This window comes from Acomys russatus, chromosome 16, assembly GCF_903995435.1.
Source record: "Acomys russatus chromosome 16, mAcoRus1.1, whole genome shotgun sequence".
NCBI classification, from domain to species: Eukaryota; Metazoa; Chordata; class Mammalia; order Rodentia; family Muridae; genus Acomys; species Acomys russatus.
The window spans coordinates 46,831,049-46,849,866 of record NC_067152.1 but is presented as its reverse complement, the minus strand read 5'-3'; the positions used below and the strand labels follow the sequence as shown (position 1 = coordinate 46,849,866).

Genomic DNA, 18,818 nt, shown 5'->3' with positions numbered 1-18,818 from the left:
GCTCACCCACGGGCAATCCGAAGCGTAAGATGCCAGGCTTCCTTCAGCACAGACCTAGTGCCTGCCTTCAAGGCCACTCATTCAAGGCTACACTCCATGGTGACAGTGAGACACACACATGCATGTGAGGAGGACACATGTGTTGCTGTAAATCCTGACATCTCTCCCTGACCATCCCTCAAGCTGGACATCGTCAGTGGTCAGGGGCTTCCTTGCAGGCAGGTCTGGGTGCCTGGGTGCTGCCGACTGCCCTGTTTGCCTGAGAGCCCGGCAATGTAACACAGCTGTCAGGGATAGAAGGCTCCCCCCTCAGCCTTGGAAGAAGCTGCGTGTGGAGGAAAGGCCGCCTCTTTACACCTGCAGGCTCAGGACCTGAAGAAGACACACCTCTAGACACCCCAGTTTTCAGAAGTGAGGCAGGAAGAAAGCTCAAGGCCAGCTAGGCCACTGCCTGTCTAATGACAGCTGGTATGAGCCACTGATGGCCCTTCTCTGTTCTAGTTTTCTTCTGAGTGGACTCCAGTCCCTTAAAAGTACAGTGTTCACTAAGTTCCCTGCTTGGCTTCCAGGCCTCAGTGGTGAGGACCTCTGGTCTACACATAGCCCCGCCACGGCTGCATGCCTATGCCTGGCCAGGTAGAACTGGGAAACTGAAGAGTTAGATAGACAAAGAAGTCAAGGCCGCCTTGAGGCCATCGTACCCACGCTGGGTGGTTAGGCCAGAACCTTGAGTACATCTTCTCTGAAGTGACTGTCACCAGTCCTGACTTAGGGAACGCGCTTCATCGAACATGCCAAGAGCTTGTTTTGTTTTGTTTTGTTTTGTTTTCTGAGACAGGGTTTCTCTGTGGCTGTCCTGGAGCTCACTCTGTAGACCAGGCTAGCCCTAAACTCACATAGATCCACCTGCCTGTGCCTCCTGAGTGCTGAGATTACAGGTGTGCACCACCTACTCCCAACTGCCAAAGTGAGCTTTAAAAATGGCCAAGTTAAAGACCCCACACCACCCCCTCCCCACAATGAAAGTGTGATGCATGCTTGTTCGTCTTTGCTTGTTGCCAACAGACTGTTAAGGTGCTTTAGACAAGGGAGAAGTCTGTCTCTTGGGTACTGTCTCCTTCCTACACTGCCCAGCGCGGAGACTCGCTCCTGGGTGAAGGAACGAGACGCTCTGTAAGCTAGGGTGCTGGTAAACAGCTCATTCAAGTTTCTGTTGTGGGACTTCTGCTTCTACTGGTCTTTTTATTTCAGAATTCATAAAGCTCTACATGCAGACTGCAAATGTGCCTTTTTCTGGTGTCTGCTCTGCCCGAGGCTACTGTTTATGCAGTTTGGGAGCCTGTCTGCACAGGTGTCCAGGGCGCACCGGGAAGAGCACAGGCCCCACAGGGCTGGGCCACTGAGGCAGAAATGCTGATGCTGTCCAGGTTATACAGGGCTCCAGCCTCTCAGGGGTTCTGACCTGTGTCCCAGCCTGGGCTGGTGGCCGGTGGCGGTGGGGCAGCCACCTCACCCAAGTCCTGCAGAAGACTCTGCAGCCGCTGCATGCTTGGGAGCACGTTCTCCTCCAGCCACTCTTCGATGGTGTCCGGGTGGAAGGCCAGCTGCAGGGCCGCCTCCAACCGCTGCACAAGGCTGCTCCACCTGCTCAGAAGGCTGAGGGCAACAGCAGCCATGGTTTGACTTGATGAGGGCTCCTGCTAAGACGCCAGTTCACACAGCTACACTCACATCCTCAGCCCCTTGAGCCAGGATGTTCCATGGCCCAGTTTAACATTGGGACAAAAATAAATGAGCGACTGGTCACTTTTTGGGGAGGCGGGGCTTGAGACAGGGTTTCTCTGTGTAGCCTTGGCTGTCCTGGACTCGTGTTGTAGACCAGGCTGGCCTCCAACTCATAGCAATCCACCTGCCTCTTGCCTCCCAAGTGCTGGAATTAAAGCTGTGCGCCACCACTGCCTGCCAGCTGGTCATATTTTAACAATCAAAACCATACCACTGCCTGGCAGTTTTTCTCACAGCCATGAACTGATCATGCTGTTGGCAGCACCTTGCATTCAGTGCAGGCTGCCTGGGGCTCCGGCCACAAGGGCGCTCTGCCAGGTTGCACCAGGGAATGACAGAACAGCAGGGACCCTCAGTTGTCTGATTCCAAAGATGAGCCTTAGGGCACACTGGCCATGTGGTTGCTGCTATCTCAGGCCAGGGATTTTTGCTAACATTAGGGCAGTATTACTGAGCAGTGGCCTGTCCTCTCACCCATGATAACATTAGGGCACTGTTCCTGAGCAGTGGCCTGTCCTCTCACCCTCAGTAACATTAGGGCACTGTTCCTGAGCAGTGGCCTGTTCACTCACCCATGATAACATTAGGGCAGTGTTACTGGAGAGCCCGTCTTGTTTTAACCCTGATGACCGTATACGTTGCTACTGTTGTGGGAGGACATGAGGATGACAGTGGCAGCTACCTGAGTGCCTCCGGCTGGATGTGCTGAATCATAACTGGGTGGATAAGCTTCCGTCTTCGATGGTAGGGGCTGAACCAGCCAGTGACATACCTGCGGCAAGTCCACACAGTGGCTGTCAGTGGCCAGGAGTGGCTCGGAGATAACTGCTGGGAAAACTGGAGAATCTGGCAGGGGTTATTACAAGTCTTTCTAGAAAGCCTTTGCCAGGAACAATGCCGGGAGAACTGTAGGACTGCTTACCGGTTCCTCTCTAGAAGCGTATCCACAGAGCTGCGCAGGTGGAGGCTAATTTGTGTGACGAGGGCATGGATGTCACTGCCAGGGAAGGAGCCGGCTCCCTCACTGCCAGAGAGTCACACTGAGAACAGTGGTCACCAGAGGGAGGGGTGGGGGAGTGTCAGGGAGGGTGGGATTACCTCACAGCATCCGTTATTTCCAGGCTTGAAACCCCAAGGAGTCGCTCCACTCTCATCTTAACATCCTCAGCAAAGCCTCCTGAAACATCCGCAGGCAGAAGGGGTCAGGAGGCCTCCTAGCCTCCCTCTGGGAGCTGTGGGCAAAAGGCACAGCAGCTCGGGGAGCCCCTCCAGCCCTGCCAGCTGCTTTTCACTGCGCGTGTGAAGGGTCTTTGTTAGAGATCACTGGGTGAGCCCTCAGGGTTACACAGGCCACGTGCACCTGTCCAGGCTCAATCGGGGGCGGAGCAGCCTAGAGCCTGGAGACTGCTGCAGCTCGAGACCAGAGCAGACACACCTACAAGTCAGCACAAAAGGCTGTAGCATGGCACCACTGACAGAGGGTTCCTAGCTCTGCACTGGGGGGCCTGGGTCACACTTTAAAAACAGGAAGAGCTGCCTAGCAGTGGTGGCGCACGCCTTTAATGCCAGCACTTGGGAGGCAGAGGCAGGTGGATCACTTTGAGCTCGAGGCCAGCCTGGTGTACAAATGAGTCTAGGACAGCCAGGGCTACATAGAGAAACTGTCCTGAAAAAAAAAAAAAAAAAAAAAAAAAAAAAAAAAACCCACACAAAAACAAAACAAAAAAAACCAGGAAGAGCTAAAGCCAATACTACTGACATCAGTGCCTCTTCGGTGTGGGTGAGGCTGTTTGTACACATTGTTTCCTTGTTTTTCTGCACATTCTAGACAGTTTACAATGAACAACTGCCAGTAAAAGAGCTGAAATAAGACAACTTGTACATCCTTCCTCTAACCCATAGCTGCTAAATGTGTATATGTGGGCATCCACTGAGAGCTGTTTTATAGTCTAGCTGGGCGTGGTCATCTCACTATGGCCCCAGGGCCTACACTTGCTGAGCAGTGCCCATGCTTACCTTCTGTGGGCAGCTGCTCCCTCAGGTCCTCTGGTGTGTGGGGCACCCAGTTCTGCAGAGTTTGCCTCATGTCTCTCAGACACTTACGCAGCAAAGAGAACCTTCTACACCTGCATCTGAAGCCTGTTTCTTAAATAGGTTTTCTGAATCTGAGGGCACATCCTCTATAACTTCCTAATCTACCCGAGGCTCAGGCTGAGGGTCTGGGTATATACAGGCAGTCCTGGACCAGTGGTTGTCCAGCAAACACGAGCCTTCCTCAGCCCAGAGAGAGCAGAGCAGTCACTGGGGGAAAGCTGCTGAGAGTAGGTAGGAGGGCAAGGACTGTTGGCTGGGACATACCATGTACAAGTGACTGTAGACAGGCAGCCAGGGAAGGGATTCCCACAGGGAGCAGCTCACACAGCACAGAGAAGTGGTCGTACCTGTGTCCAGAAACAGTGTCAGCCCTGAAGCTCTCAGTCATCTCAGCCTGACGAGGGTGCCCCGACTTGGGGAGCCCTTTCTTACATTTATGGGAACCACAGTGGCAGCCTGGCATATCCTGGCTCAGGGTTTGCAAAGTGGGTTCCTTGTCATGGGGACTCCTCATTAGGCTTGTGAGGATGCCCCAGCAGGCTGGAGCCTGTATGGGGAAATGGGCTCTGAGCACTTGGGTCCACTCAGTGGCCTGAGGTGGAGCTCCTATAGAGCCTTACCAGCCATTCTCCAGTCCTGGAAGCCTTTCTATCCTGTGGCCCGATCCTGTCTAGCCAGCTCATGCTTTCCACCCGCGGCCCCAGGCTAGAGTGGGCATCTGATCCGTTCAGTGCTGGGCAGAGAGCCTCCGCCTGGCCTGGCCTGACCTCCATTCCTTCAGCTCCTCAAGTGTGGCAGACAGAGGCTGACAGAAGGGCCAGAGGCCAGGGTCACATCACTCCCATCAGTTTTCCTTTACCTCTGAGTCCCTAGCCACTTTCCAATGCGTAGAAAGGGCTTGACTCACACGGCAATCCACTCTCCCAGAATGGCAAATGCTTGAGAAGGCTGCAGGAGCCGCCTAGACTCATCTCTGAAGCCAACAGTGGGCAGGCACTGAAGCCATGAGCAACTCCTATAGCCACCTTGACAGCCTCACTTGGCTGAGAGCCCTGCTCTCGAGTCACATTTTGGAACCTATGAAGCCTCCACAGGGACATCTTTCCAGCTCTTCCTGGTGGCTAGAACCAAAGACGGGGTTCATTCTATTACCCTAAGGGTGTGACGCCCTGAAGAGCCAGGCTAACTGATCTGTATGCCTTGCAACACATGAAACAGTGTCACTCATGGCCATGCAGATCAGACACTAGAGGCCGCACGCCTGCAGCTCTGGGCCCTCACGTGTCTCCTCAGTACAGTTACTGAGGCAACCAGAGAGGCATGAAGGGCGTGACTTGGGAAGGCAAGGCCAACACTAGACAGACAGCAGCTGCTGGCATGCCTGACCCCAAGCCTCTGAGCACTCACCTCTGCCAGCCAGTCAGGATGATTCCTTGCAGGGCGTCCACTGGCCCACTGGCTGCCACCTGCAGCCACTGCTCCTGGTTTCTGACGTGATGCTCCACAGGGGTCAGGGCCTGAGTAGCCCCTGTGGCCCCCTTGAAGGCACTGGCAGCCCACAGCCTCTGGAAGCCACACTCCTGGTACTTTCCCATGAGGGAGACTAGGCAAGAAAGCAAACAGATGAGCAGCTCTCACAGAGAGGCCCTGGACGCACGGGCTGACCAGGGCAGCCGAGAGCCATGCCTGTGCTCGCTGAGGAGACCAACCGGTCCCAATGCCTGGGGTTTATCACTCACTAGGGTAAACTCTTCAGGAAGAGAGCTGGAAAGGACCTGGGAGGATCTGGAGGCAGCAAGGGATCCCAAGCCAGGACAGGAGGCTAAGCACAGACTTTCTGTTCCATGCTAGTCAGCCAAGCTAATGAGGTGCCTGTTTTCCCAGGCTGAGTAATTCAGGTTAAAGTGTTAGGAAGGACTGGGAAACAGTCACACAGGCACATGCACCGTGAGGGCTGCATCGTGAGCAAGCCATACTGACTTTTGCTGTGGACATCCAGGTCAGCTCCGTAGTCCCAGAGCACAGGCTGCACCAGCTGCGGCACCCCAGATGCTGTCAACAGAGCAAGGCCGTGAGCGTGGGAAGGACCAGGCACACCACACCCCTTCTTTTTTTCTTTCAAGACAGGGTCTCTCTGTGTAGCCCTGGCTGTCCTGGACTCACTTTGTAGACCAGGCTGGCCTCGAACTCACAGGGATCTACCTGCCTCTGCCTCCCGGGTGCTAGGATTAAAGGAGTGTACCACCACGCCCGGCTCACACCCCTGCTTCTTAGACATATTTAGTTGTTTGTTTGTTTTTTGGTTTTTCGAGACAGGGTTTCTCTGTGTAGTCTTGGCTGTGCTGGACTCGCTTTTGTAGACCAGGCTGGCCTTGAACTCACAGTGATCCACCTGCCTCTGCCTCCCAAGTGCTGGGATTAAAGGCATGCGCCACCACACCCGGCACCTTAGACATATTTAGATACAGGGGTTCACTTTGCTGCCCAGGCTGGCTTTGGACTTCAATCCTCTTGCCTCAACCTCTTAAGTACTGACAGTACAGTCATGTGCCATTGTGCTCATCTCATCTGGCACAGGGTTCCTCTGTGTAGACCAGGCTGGCCACAAACTCACAGGGATCCACCTGCCTCTGCCTCCCAGGTGCTGGGACTAAAGTTGTGCACCAGCGCACCCAGCCACATTCTTTTAATGTTAAAGTGGGAACATAAACTATCTTTTGGGTCTACTGGGTTCTACGTACAGCTTGCAGCTGTGCTAGGTTTTTGGCCACAAACACCAGAATTACAAATGTTTGTAGCTGCCTGCTTTTGTGAGGAGAGACTAAGCTCTTCTCCCAGCTGCTGGCCTTGCGGCCTCAGGGCACTGGAGCAGGTCTCTAACTGACTCTCACTCATCAACATAAAACCTATACTAGCCTCAGCCAGGCGGGCAGTGGTGGTGCGCTGTGAGTTCGAGGCCAGCCTGGTCTACAAAGCGAGTCCAGGATAGTCAAGGCTAACAGAGAGAGACCCTGTCTCAAAACAAAACAAAAAAACAAAACCTATACTAGCCTCAGAGTACAGGCACAGCTGGCCCTGGGGCTCTGCAGTGAACCGCAGGGCTCAGTGGCGCTAAGTGAAGTGTGTAAGTGCCGTCTCCAGGCTGGGAAAGGTCCCCTTCAGCTCTCATCTCCAAGCATTGGGTCAGTGTAAACCCTTGGCCCTGGCCACACAGAACGCCTGGGCTAAAGCTGTCCCACGGCTCTTGTGGGCCTGCCAGCAGCCACATGTCAGCCCCCATCCACACAGGCCCTGCCAACCTTTTAGCTGTTCCTGGGGGATGTCCCGCAGCATGTCATCCCACACCAAGGGTGTTGTGCCAGGATGCTGGGCCAGCACGTGGCTGGCTACTGCATGCATGTGGGACAGACACAGTTTCGCGTGGCTGTTCTGTTCCTGCTGTAGCCACTGTTTCGAGGTCTCCCCCTCACCTAAGTAGTAGACCTAGAAGAAGAAACAGGGTGGGATTGCATCTGTTGCCATCCTTCTGTCTGTAGGGCACCCACCTGCCCTAAATCTTGGGGGGCTGCACATACAGAGGAGACCGAGAAAGCAGCTCAGCTTCCCCGCTTTCCACAGGAGACTCTGCCTTTCTGGACTGCATTCCTTGCTTTCCACACGAGACTCTGCCTTTCTGGACTGGATTCGCCCAGGGCCGGCTCGGATCACTAAGAAGCAGGACAGCCTTTTTGACTTACTGCAGAGTGGGTGGGTATGTGACCCATTGTGCCATGTCAACTGCTGACACGTGATCATGCTGATGAGCCTTGTCCTATACTCACAATGGGAGTGAAGAAGGCAACAGGGGGTATAATTCCATCTGAGCCAGATTGTAATAGGTTGTATTATTATTCCTCTTCCTTTTTTATTTTTAAAATTTTTATATGCATTGATGTTTTGCCTGCATATGTCTGTGAATGTGTCAGATCTTCTGGAACTGAAGTTACAGACAGTTATGAGCAGCCATGTCGGTGCTGTGAATTAAACCCAGGTCCTCGGGAAGAGCTGAGCTATCACTCCAACGCCCCCACCCCCCTTTCTTTTTGGAGACAGGATTTCATGTAGTCTAGGCTGGCCTGTAATTCCCTATGCTGTAAAGGCTGCTGGGTTACAGGAGTGTATAATTACACTGTTCAGATTTCCTTATTTTGAGATGCCATGGCCCAAGCTGACCTAGAACTCACTTAGTAACCCAGGCTGCTCTCAAATTTATGGCAATTCTCTCCACAGTGCTCTAAGTGCTAGGATTATACGCATCAGCCATCATTTCCAGCTCTGCTTTCCTTTTAAAAATGGAAACCTTAGGGTTGAATGCCTATAAAGCCAGGCAGAGGCCTTTGTCTCAGAGCCTCCCCAGCCCTGCCCTGGAATCAAGCCGGAGAAGCGGAAGGGTAGAGGCTAGCCACTGGGTGGGCTAAGCAGGAGGACACACCACAGATGTCCCAGAGCAGCACTTGTCCCAACTAGTGCATCAAGATCCAAACATACAACACCTTCTTCTCAACACCCCAAACTGCTCTTCGGCCACAGAGTCTGGAGGGTATGAACTTGCTCGTGGCTGGAGTTGGCTGTCCCTGCAAGAGGAGGAGGTGAAGAAGCCTGTGCCCGGAAGGCAGTGCCATCTGGTACACAGGGCACCTTCCATGGACTTGGCAGGATTGCCCCGTGCCAGGCGACGCTCTTCTCCGAAGATGTCATTTAGAATGGCTCCCTCAGTAGGCCTGTCTCCTTGGCAATCCTTACCTTTACTCTTTAGTATTCAGACTGTTTCTCTATTTAAAAGAATCTGTCAGCCTGGCATCATGGCACATGCCTATAATCCTCGTGTTTGGCAGGATGAGGCAGAAGGGTCAAGAGTTCAAACCAGCCTAGGGGATGTAATGAAACTATCTCCAAAAAAAAAAAACCATTTTTTAAAAAAAAATTTTGTTTTTTCAGACAGGGTTTCTCTATGTTATCTTCACTGTCCTGGACTTGCTTTGTAGACCAGGCTGGCCTCGAACTCACAGTGATCTGCCTGCCTCTGCCTCTTGAGTGCTAGGATTAAAGGCAGGTGCCACCATGCCCGGCTGGGGAGATTTCTCAGTGTTGAGAGCACTGGAAGCTCTTCCAGAGGATGAAGGTTTGATTGTCAGCCCTCACAGAGCAACGCACAGCCATCCGCAACTCCAGGCCCAGATGATCTGACACCCTCTTCTGGCCCCTATGGGCGCACCAGGTACATACACACATGGCACACAGGAACACATGCAGGCAAAGCACCCAGAGACATAAAGTAAGTAAATACATACATACAAAAAAGAAAGGAGAAAAGGGAGACGCGAAGTCCCGCACAGGTGGCTCTGAAGCACAGAGGCCGCACTCACTCACTCACCTCATCGCAGCCTATGTGGAGCCACCGGACATCCCTGTGGAGCTGGAGGATTTGGTCGATCATGGTTTGTACCAGTGCCAGGGACTCAGCCTCGTGAGGGTTGAGGGTGTTGGGGAAGAGCGCCACTTCACGGAGATGGGAAAATGCTGCATGCTTTAGCACAAACTATAGACAGAAGGGCAGGGAGGGAAGGAAGCTGGGCCCCTTGGCATGTCCTTGGCAAGAGTCCACACTGTTTGTTTGCTGAGATAGGACTTTCTCTGTAGACCAGGCTGGCCTCGAACTCACAGAGATCCACCTATCTTTGCCTCCTGAGTGCTGGAATTAAAGGTGTGTGCCACCATGTCGGCAAGAGTCTATGCTTTTGCTGCTTAATCTGATGGTATGCCTGGGAGGCAGGTGGGTGGCCTGCAGAGTTACTCCTAGCTCTCCAGACTTCAGCGGCTGAGGCAAGCTTCAGAGCTCCTGACTCCGCCTGAGCTGGGCTGTGAACCCTCCCCCCAGCCAGTTCCTCAGCAGCACCCTTCCCCTTCTCCCTCCCCTCCTCTCTTTGCTCCCCCCCCCCCCCGAATCTCTGTGGTGTTGGGACTTTAAATTGGGGCCTTGCACATGCTAAGTGCATTACCTTCCACTAAGCTAGATCTCTAGCTTCATCTCTACTTGCATGGGCGTTTGTCTTGTTAGGGTCAGGGGTCTGTGCACCACATGCGTCTAGAGCCCATGGAGGCCCGAAGGAGGGCATTAGAGCCCTTGGAGCTGACAGCTCTAAGCTGCCTTGTGGAATCAAACGTGGGTTCTCTGAAGGCACACTGGTGCTCTGAACAGCTCTAGAGGAGGGAATGCAGCTGCAGCCGACAGGCTGTTAAAGCAACACCGTGTTTGCTTCTCAGTTGTCTGTCTTACATATGAGAACAATTTCAGTCCCGGTAAAAAGATATAAGCTGAAAACAGAAGGCTTCCATCCCTCCGTCCTTCCTAGTGAAGCTGCCCTGACCAAGACTTGTGTTCTCTGGCTGCTTACAGGCTGGTGCTTCTGAGAAGAGGGGTTCAGGCAGCCATGAGCTGTCCCTGTCAGGCCCTTGCTCCTCACTGGAGCCCAAGCGCAGTCTCTGAGGCTCCCTCCCACTCACCTCCATGTGTCCAAATGTCTGCACCAAGGGAACAACTTCCAGCTCGCTGAGTCTGGCCAGGCGCAGGATCTCTGTCACCTCGGAGGGGCTTGGGTAGTAAGAGCAGCAGAGGCTTGGGTCAGCTGCTTGACATGTTTGCCAGCCCAGCCCAGCCCTTTCTTGCCCCTTTGCATCTTGTATGAACTGGCCAGAATCAACAGGGGTTGGCAGACTGGCCCAAGGGCAAAATTTATTCCTCAGTTGCTTCTGTATAGCCCTTAACCTAAGAAAGGGTCCCTTCACCACCCCTCCTCCCCCTTTTAAACTTTAAAAGACAAGCAGATATTCACTGTTTAGAAAACAGCACAACAGCTGGGTAGTAGTGGGGCACGCCTTTAATCCCATCCCAGCACTCAGGTAGGTCTCTGAGTTTGGGACAGCCTGATCTACAAAGAGAGTCCAGGACAGCCAAGGCTATGCAGGGAAACCCTGTCTCAAAAACCAAAAAAAAAAAAAAAAAAAAAAAAAAGTTTCATGATGACCTTTTAAGTACATGTTTTTCTGCATATGTGTGTACTGAGTGCAGGAGCCCAGGGAGCTTAGAAGAGGGTATTGGTTCCCTCAAACCTAGAGTTGCGGGTGGTTGTGAGCCACCCCATAAGTACCGGGGAAAAAACCTAGATCTTCTGTAAAAGCAGTGTTCCTAAACACACACCTGTAATCCCAGCACTCAGGGAGGCGGAGGCAGGCAGATCTCTGAGTTTGAGGCTAGCTTGGTCTACAAAGTGAGTCTAGGACAGCCAAGGTTACACAGAGAAACCCTGCCTCGAAAAACCAAAAACCAAAAACCCCCCTAAAACCCTCAAAACTCAGTTACATCATATTAACATGTTTTTATTTTAATCCCAGGTGTGGGATATGGGGCTGTTTCAGATTGTGCACAGCAGCAGACTATTTGCCTCATGTGTGCTCTGATAGTTTAATTCTGGGGACTCTAGAGAGGGTATAAAAAGACCAGAGCCCCAGGAGAGGAGGTGCAGCTGTTCCTCCTGAGAACACAGACGGGAAGAAGTTACAGATGTCCCGACAAGACGTAGACTGGACGTGCCCCAGGGACCTGACATGGCCCCTCTCCCACTAACCTGTCTCTCCTGCCTGGTGATGGAAGAGAATGGGGGGAGAAGGTGGTAGATAAAAGAACCCAAAAAAAGTAGCATAGAAAGTTTGTCTACAAAAGACACCACTCCAGGTCTTAGAGGGGAAGAAGGGCTGTGGGCCAGAGGGGTCAAGGACAGCACAACATGGCACACAGAATCAACTAGCCAGGTCTCAGGGGAGCCTGTGCAGGTGTGACCTGGGCCCTGTGCACACGTTAGGGCTTAGCCTGGTCCTGGTGGGACTCCTGACAGTGGGAGCAGAGGCTGTCTCTGACTTCTGCCTGCTTTCGGGACCCTTTTCCTCCTACATGGCTGCCCTGTCGAGCCTCAATATGAGTGTATGTGCCTGGTCTTGTAACTTGTTATGCCAACGTTGGCTGATCTTCCTGGGAGGCTGCTCTTTTCTGAAGGGAATGGGGGAGAGGGGAGGTCGGGGTGGGAAGAGCTAGGAGGGAAACTGCAGTTGGGATGTTAAATATGAGAGAATAATAAATCTTAAAAATTGAGTGCTTTGCTTGCATTTTTCTGTATACCACATATTTTAATATGAGAGGTCAGAAGACAGCACTGGATTGCCTGGAACTGGAGTTACAGGCAGTTGTGAGGCACCATGTAGAAGTTGGGAATTGAACCTGGGTCCTCTGGAAAAGCATTCAGTGCTCTTAACACCTAAGCCATCTCTCCAGCCCATTGCTTTTTTCATAATGTGTTTTAGGTTTGCTTTTTGTTTGTTTGTATTTTGAGACAGGGTTTCTCTGTGTAGCCCTGGCTGTCCTGGAACTGGCTCTGTGTGCCAGGTTGGCCTCAAACTCAGAGATCTATCTGGGATTAAAGGCATGAACCACCAGTCAGGATTTTGTTTTGTTTTGAGGTAGGGTTTCTCTGGGTAGCCTTGGCTGTCCTGGACTCTGTAGACCAGGCTGGCCTCCAATTCACAGAGATCCGCCTGCCTCTGCCTCCCTGAGTACTGGGATTCAACTGTGTGCCACCACCTCCAGCAGTTTGTATTTGAGACAGGATTTCAATCCACAGCCTAAAATGGCCTTCAACTATCAACAATCACTCTGCCTCCCCAGTGCTTGGGTTATAGGTGTGAGTCACCACATGTGGCTATGTGTTTTAATTTTGTAACCAACCTATATAAACAAAGCCACTTAGAAAAGGAAAAAGACAGGAGGAGCATGACATGTGAGACTGCAATGCCCAGCCCTCCCTGTTGGAGGCCCTCGCCAGCCATGCGGCACCCTCCGCCAGCTCTGATACCTGTACGCATGCTTGGCCCTCAGCAGCCGCAGGTGGCCCTCATAGGGAAACGTGTCCTCATACTCTATGAGGAGGCCGTTGGCACCAAGTGCGTGGAACAAGGGGAAAGCCTGCAGGGACAAAGAGGGCGTGGGAACGGTGGGGTCTGAACATCGAACGGCTTAGACGGAGTGTGCACTTTTTCCTTCCTAGGTCTGGAGAGGGATTGGAACTGATACCCACAGTTCTCTCTTGCAGCCTTTTGTTTTTGTTTTTCCGAGACAAGGTCTCTCTGTGTAGCCTTGGCTGCCCTGGACTCACTTTGTAGACCAGGCTGGCCTCGAACTCACAGTGATCCGCCTGCCTCTGCCTCCCGAGTGCTGGGATTAAAGGCGTGCGCACCACCACACCTGGCTAACTTTTCTTTTAAAATATGGAACGCTTCATGAATTTGTGTGTCATCCTCGCACAGGGGCCATGCTAGTCTTCTCTGGATCATTCCAATTTTTGTATATGTGCTGCCCAAGCGAGCACACTAACTTCTCTTTCATCTGGAACACTGTAAATGCCAAGCACCATTTCACTTGTAAATATTTCAGTTTATATTTCAAATGGTTTGCTACAAATTTAAAGGACAATAACCATGCTCCTAACCCCACCAAGCCAATCAATAACAGCCCATGATGCTGCTCATTCTCACACTTTCCCTGCTGCAAAAAGCAGTGGCTTGGGCCAGATTTATGCATTTTAACGTAAGTTTTTTGTTTGTTTGTGTGTGTGTGTGTGTGTTGTGTGTGTGGTTTGTATGTGTGTGTGTGTTTATGTGTGTGTTGTATGTGGGGGTGTATGTTGTGTGTGTTGTATGTGGGTTGTAGTGTTGTGTGTGTGTATGTGTGTGTGTGTAGTGTGTGTGTATGGTGTATGTGTAGTGTGTGTGTGTGTTTATGTGTGTGTGTATGTGTGTGTGTATGTGTGTGTGTGTCTGTATGTGTGTGTGTATGTGTGTGTGTGTGTATGTGTGTGTGTGTTGTTGTGTGTGTGTGTCTGTAGTGTGTGTGTATGTGTGGTGTATGTGTGTGTGTGTATGTGTGTGTGTATGTGTGTGTGTGTGTATTGTGTGTGTATGTGGGTGTGTGTGTATGTGGTGTGTTGTGTGTGTGTTGTGGTGTGTGTTGTGTGTTGTATGTATGTGTGTGTGTATGTGTATGTGTGTGTATGTGTGTGTGTGTGTATGTGTGTGTGTGTTGTGTGTGTGTTGTGTGTGTGTGGTATGTGTGTGTGTGTGTCTGTGTGTGTGTCTGTGGTGTTATGTTGTGTGTGTGTGGTCCTGCTAGGGCCGAAGTCTCCCCCACTGCTGAGGTTACAGGTGTAAGCCATCTCCTGGCCCCTGGAGCAGATAACATGGTTACACACATCTAGTGTGTGTGTGTGTATGTGTGTGTGTGTATGTGTGTGTGTGTATGTGTGGTGTGTGTATGTGGTTGTGTATGTGTGTGTGTATGTGTGTGTGTATGTGTATGTGTGTGTGTGTATGTGTGGGTGTTGTGTATTGTGTGTGTGTGTATGTGTGTGTGTGTATGTGGTGTGTGTCTGTGTGTATGTGGGTTGTTGTTTTGTGTGTGGGTGTAGTTGGTGTTGTGTGTGTGTGTGTATGTGTGTGTATGTGTGTGTGTATGTGTGTGTGTGTGTGTCTGTGTGTGGGTTGTGTGTGTCTGTGTGTGGTGTTTATGTGTGTGTGTGTCGGGGGCGGCTGTCTATGTCCGGTCAGATTTGGGAGTGCTTCCTCGTGTAGGATCCCGGCTCAGACCTCCCCCGGATCCGACTCCACCAGGCCCGCACTCCACCAGGATCAGACTCACACCGGGCTGGTACTTAGTACCTGTATCCACTGACCCATCATCTCACTGGCCCCTGGAGCAGATTTCTAAAGCAGTATCTTGTGTTAATTTTGAGACAGGGTCTGAGTACGTAAACCTGGCTGGCTTGGAACTCACAGAAATCTAAGTGCCTCCACTTCCTGGCTATACATTGGTTTTTGAGTCAAGGTGTCACACTGCACTCCAGGCTGGCCTAGAACTATGTCACCCATACTTGCCTCCTCCTGTACCAGCCTCTCAGATCCCAGGGCGACTCTTCCCAAGTCTGTGCTGCCCTGAGTTACTGTAGCTGTTATTCATGATGGTCACTAAGTGATCTCTCTCCTTTTTCCTTCCCTATTTCCTCCTCCTCTTTTTTTGGCAAAAGGGGTGTGTGTCACAAAGGGTGCTCGCACAGGAAACCTGGCCTCAAGGCCACTGTTGGTGGAAGGGTGACCTTGAATTCCTGCCGTTCTGCCTCCCGGGTGCTAGGATCTGGTCTAAGTCATAAACTAGTTCTTAAGAAGTATGATTTGTATTTATCTTATGTAGAATTTCTTCCTATAATGCTTGCTTTTGTGTCTTGGGGCATCTTCTCCTTCACAGGTGCCTCTGCTGACTTAGGGATGGTGTGGTCCTTTCAGTGAGGACCATCTACGATGTGGCAGGGGGATGATCACATGGCTTAATCCTACATGGGCTTTGTAAGTGCATCTCAGTGCTTTGCTCACTTGGACATGTTCAGTGACCAGATAGTCCTTAAGCTCATCGCTGATATGTAATTTTTTTTATTTTAGCCAGGGACCTTGAACTTGCTATGTAGATCAGAGGTTCCCCACAAAGGCTAAGGAGCATTGGATCCCCTGGAACTGGAGTTACAGCCAATTGTGAGCCACCTAATATGGTGCTGGGAACTGAGTACTGGTTCTCGGCAAGAGCAGTAAGTACTCGAAACCTCTGAACCATTTCTTTGGTTGACTTCTGAATATGTGCATTTTTTGGGTTTTTTTTTGTTGTTGTTGTTGTTGTTTTTTGAGACAAGGTTTCTCTGTGTAGTCTTGGCTGTCCTGGACTCTCTGTGTAGACCAGGCTGGCCTCAAACTCACAGCAATCTGCCTGCCTCTGCCTCCCAAGCGCTGGGATTAAAGGTGTGCGCTACCATACCCGGCTGACATGACACTCTTGATTTAAGTTTTTGTAGAGTTTTCTAGGCCAAACGACTGTTTTCACAAGTCGTCTCAGGCTGCTTACAGGACGAGCGCATGCTTTTTGGCCACTTACTTCCAATACCGCGCTCTCTATGCTCCTCATTTCTGTTCTCCTTGGTTTACTCTGGAGTTTGGCAGGAGCGATTTCACACCCTTTTGTCTAATTATCCCATTTCCGAGTCTTGTTTCTGATTCTTACAGCTCTTTCCTAGAAATCCTGTGTCTCACCTGAGGACCCCGGTACTGCACAGTCTGCCACACCTCGTTGTTGTTATGCCATGAATACTACCCTCTTTTTCTGCAGTGTCCTTCTATGTTCAGATGGAGTTTAACTCCAATCCCTACATATGATGCACTGAGGTGCTGCAGGTGGAACTCAGGGCTCCATACATGTTGGGCAGGCACTCGCTGTACAGCTGAAGTTATGTCCCCCGTTCCCGCTCGTGTTTAGGATCAGGTACCTGTAGGGATGGAGATGGGCCTCCGACCCGGCTACTGTTGCCGTGGGCACCAGACCCTCCAGCCATGGTCACTCCTGAGGCCACCGCGGGTCTCTGCCTCCTTTGCCCCGGTATCTGAACACCCTCTTACCCCCAGTGCTTTGTTTTTACTATAGGTCTCCGATTTGAGCCTCACGGCCCTCCACCGCCCTGTACCTTCTTGACTCAGTTTTCACACCCATCTTCAAATTCAAGCCAGTTAAAAACGCCTCCCAATTTCTTCTTGATGTGGGTAACATCCATTTGGCGGTATTTCCTAGGTCCTTTGTCACAGCGTTGTTAGAATTCCCTTTCTTTTTGCTTTATCATCTTCTACTAGGGCTGCTCACCCCACACGGTCTTTGTGGTGTCTGGGTACGGCTCTGCTTATTCCAGGGTTAGAATCTATGGAGATACCTAACACCTAAATTTTACTCCTTTTCAGCACATTGATTTATTTAGTGGTGTGTGTGAATCTGTGTGTGTGTGTGTGTGTGTGTGCGCGTCTGTGTGTGTGAGTGTGTGTATGCGCATCTGTGTGTGTGTCTGTGAGTCTGTGTGTATCTATGTGTGTGTGTCTGTGTGTAAGTCTGTGTGTGAGTCTCTCTGTGTGTGTGTCTGTGTGTGTGAGTGTGAAGGTCAGAGGACAATCTGCAGGAATTCTCTCCTTTCATTACACAAGTCCTAGAAATAAGACTCAGGCCTACAGGCTTGGTGGCACGCACTTTTACTAGCTCCCCACACTCCCTCTGTCTTGAGACAATGTCTTATGTAGTCCAGAATGGTCTTGAATTTGCTATGGGGGTCAATGTTGGCGTTGATCTCCTCAACCTTCTGCCTCTACTTCCCAAGTCCTGGGATTACAGATGAGTGTCACCATATCCATGTTGAAGAGTGTATTGGTATTCTAGGATTGTTCTGAGAAATGACAAACGAAACAGCTTCAAATAACAGGGATTTCCTCTCACAGTTCTAGAGGCCGAGAGCCCCACACTCAGGAGCTGGCAGGGCATGCTTTCTCCAAAGGCTCCCTGGGAGAGGCCTGCCTGCCTCTTCTAGCTGCTGGTGGTTACAATCATCCTTCTGGTGCACTGACTGGTGCCTGTCACCCAGGCTCTGGCAGGCAGAGACAGCAGGTTGTAGGTTTGCTGCCGTCCTGTCTAACTGAAATGGTGAGTTCCAGGTTCACTGAGAGCTCCCGGCTCAGAACAAGGAGGAATGGTGAGCGATACAGAAGTCATGTGTTGTCGACCTGTCATCTACACACACACACACACACACACACACACACACACACACACACACGAGTGTAAGGTGTGCTCCCCCAAACACAACCCCCCCAACACAGCCTACTTCTTACTCAGGCTCACAGAAATCCAGTATGACCTCATCTTAGCTGGTCAATTCTCCAAGGACCTTTGAGTTAGGGTTACATGCACCGGCACTAAGTGTTAAGACTTGAACTTATCTTTTTGGTGGGTACAACTCAGCCTCAACAAAGAGGTCATGGTTTCTCTGTTCTTTGTGCCACCCTGGTTGTTCTGTCTGGTTTTGAGGGGAACTGGAAGAAAATGAAAAACCTGTGCTCTGTCACTACCTTGCCTGGTCCTTAGAGCCTCAAGGTGATGTCACCAGTGCACACCCTCACTGTAAAAAGTGATTCTCTAGAGCTGAAGGGAGCCCTTACCTCAGAGAGATATGAGACCTTTGGTGGTGCTCCTTTAAGGTCCAAATGAACGAATCTCATCTTGAACGGCGAGTCACACGACATGTTGGTATTTCCTGTAAACTCCTAGAGCAGGCTCTCTGTGTGTGACTTCTTCCTGGTGGAAAGAACTCAAGTTACAACTAGGAGCAGAGGCAGCTCTCTCTCCCCTTTCTTACTAGAGGGAAACCGTTTTACTAATATGAAAATAAGCCAAAAGGTTTATTCCCACATTTAAATACAGTATTTCTGAATTGCCCCAAAATAGGAAAGCACTAATTTATGAGATGATTATGACTTATAGCAACAACAAAAAACCCTGCAAGCGTGGCAGTGACACACACCTGTATCACCGTCCCCATCCATCCCACCTAAGGAAGGACAATTAAAGTTTAAAGCTTGCCTGGCTTACAAAGGAAGTTCAAGGCTAGCCTTGGAAAGTTAGGGAGACCATGCCTCCGTACTAGTAGGTAAAAGAAGGCCTGGGGATATCGCTTAGTGGCACAACACGTGTCTAGCGTGCATAAGGCCTTAGGTTCAATTCCTGGTACTGAGAAAACAATTAAGGCAATGGTAATTTGGAGAGATGGGAAGAGTGTGGCTAGCTCCATGATACAGCCCTTGCTCACTGTGCCGGAAGCCCTGGGATCCGCCCACACCACCGCAAATAATAATAATTTGAAAAGGGAATAAGCTATACACATATCAGAGCTGACTGCAGTTTGCATTTCTGGATGATACTGAAGCAGCCAGGAATTTAAAGAAACCGT

The 18,818-nt window shown here is 51.0% G+C and overlaps 1 protein-coding gene and 1 non-coding gene across 2 annotated transcripts; both read right to left on the bottom strand.

Annotated features, from left to right (window-relative positions):
* Nucleotides 1-1,122: 1,122 nt before the first annotated feature.
* On the bottom strand, nucleotides 1,123-18,290 carry Hexd (hexosaminidase D). Its single transcript, XM_051159257.1, has 12 exons — nucleotides 18,031-18,290; nucleotides 12,822-12,931; nucleotides 10,423-10,510; nucleotides 9,293-9,457; nucleotides 7,179-7,362; nucleotides 5,860-5,931; nucleotides 5,287-5,482; nucleotides 4,144-4,226; nucleotides 2,884-2,962; nucleotides 2,708-2,809; nucleotides 2,468-2,557; nucleotides 1,123-1,656 (listed from the first exon to the last, which is right to left on the bottom strand). Exons 1-12 carry the CDS (start codon nucleotides 18,112-18,114, stop codon nucleotides 1,449-1,451), a joined length of 1,461 nt encoding a protein of 486 aa, XP_051015214.1. The 5' UTR covers nucleotides 18,115-18,290; the 3' UTR covers nucleotides 1,123-1,448.
* On the bottom strand, nucleotides 13,228-13,334 carry LOC127200939 (U6 spliceosomal RNA). Its single transcript, XR_007832155.1, has one exon. It is a non-coding gene; the product is annotated as a U6 spliceosomal RNA (small nuclear RNA).
* Nucleotides 18,291-18,818: the final 528 nt, after the last annotated feature.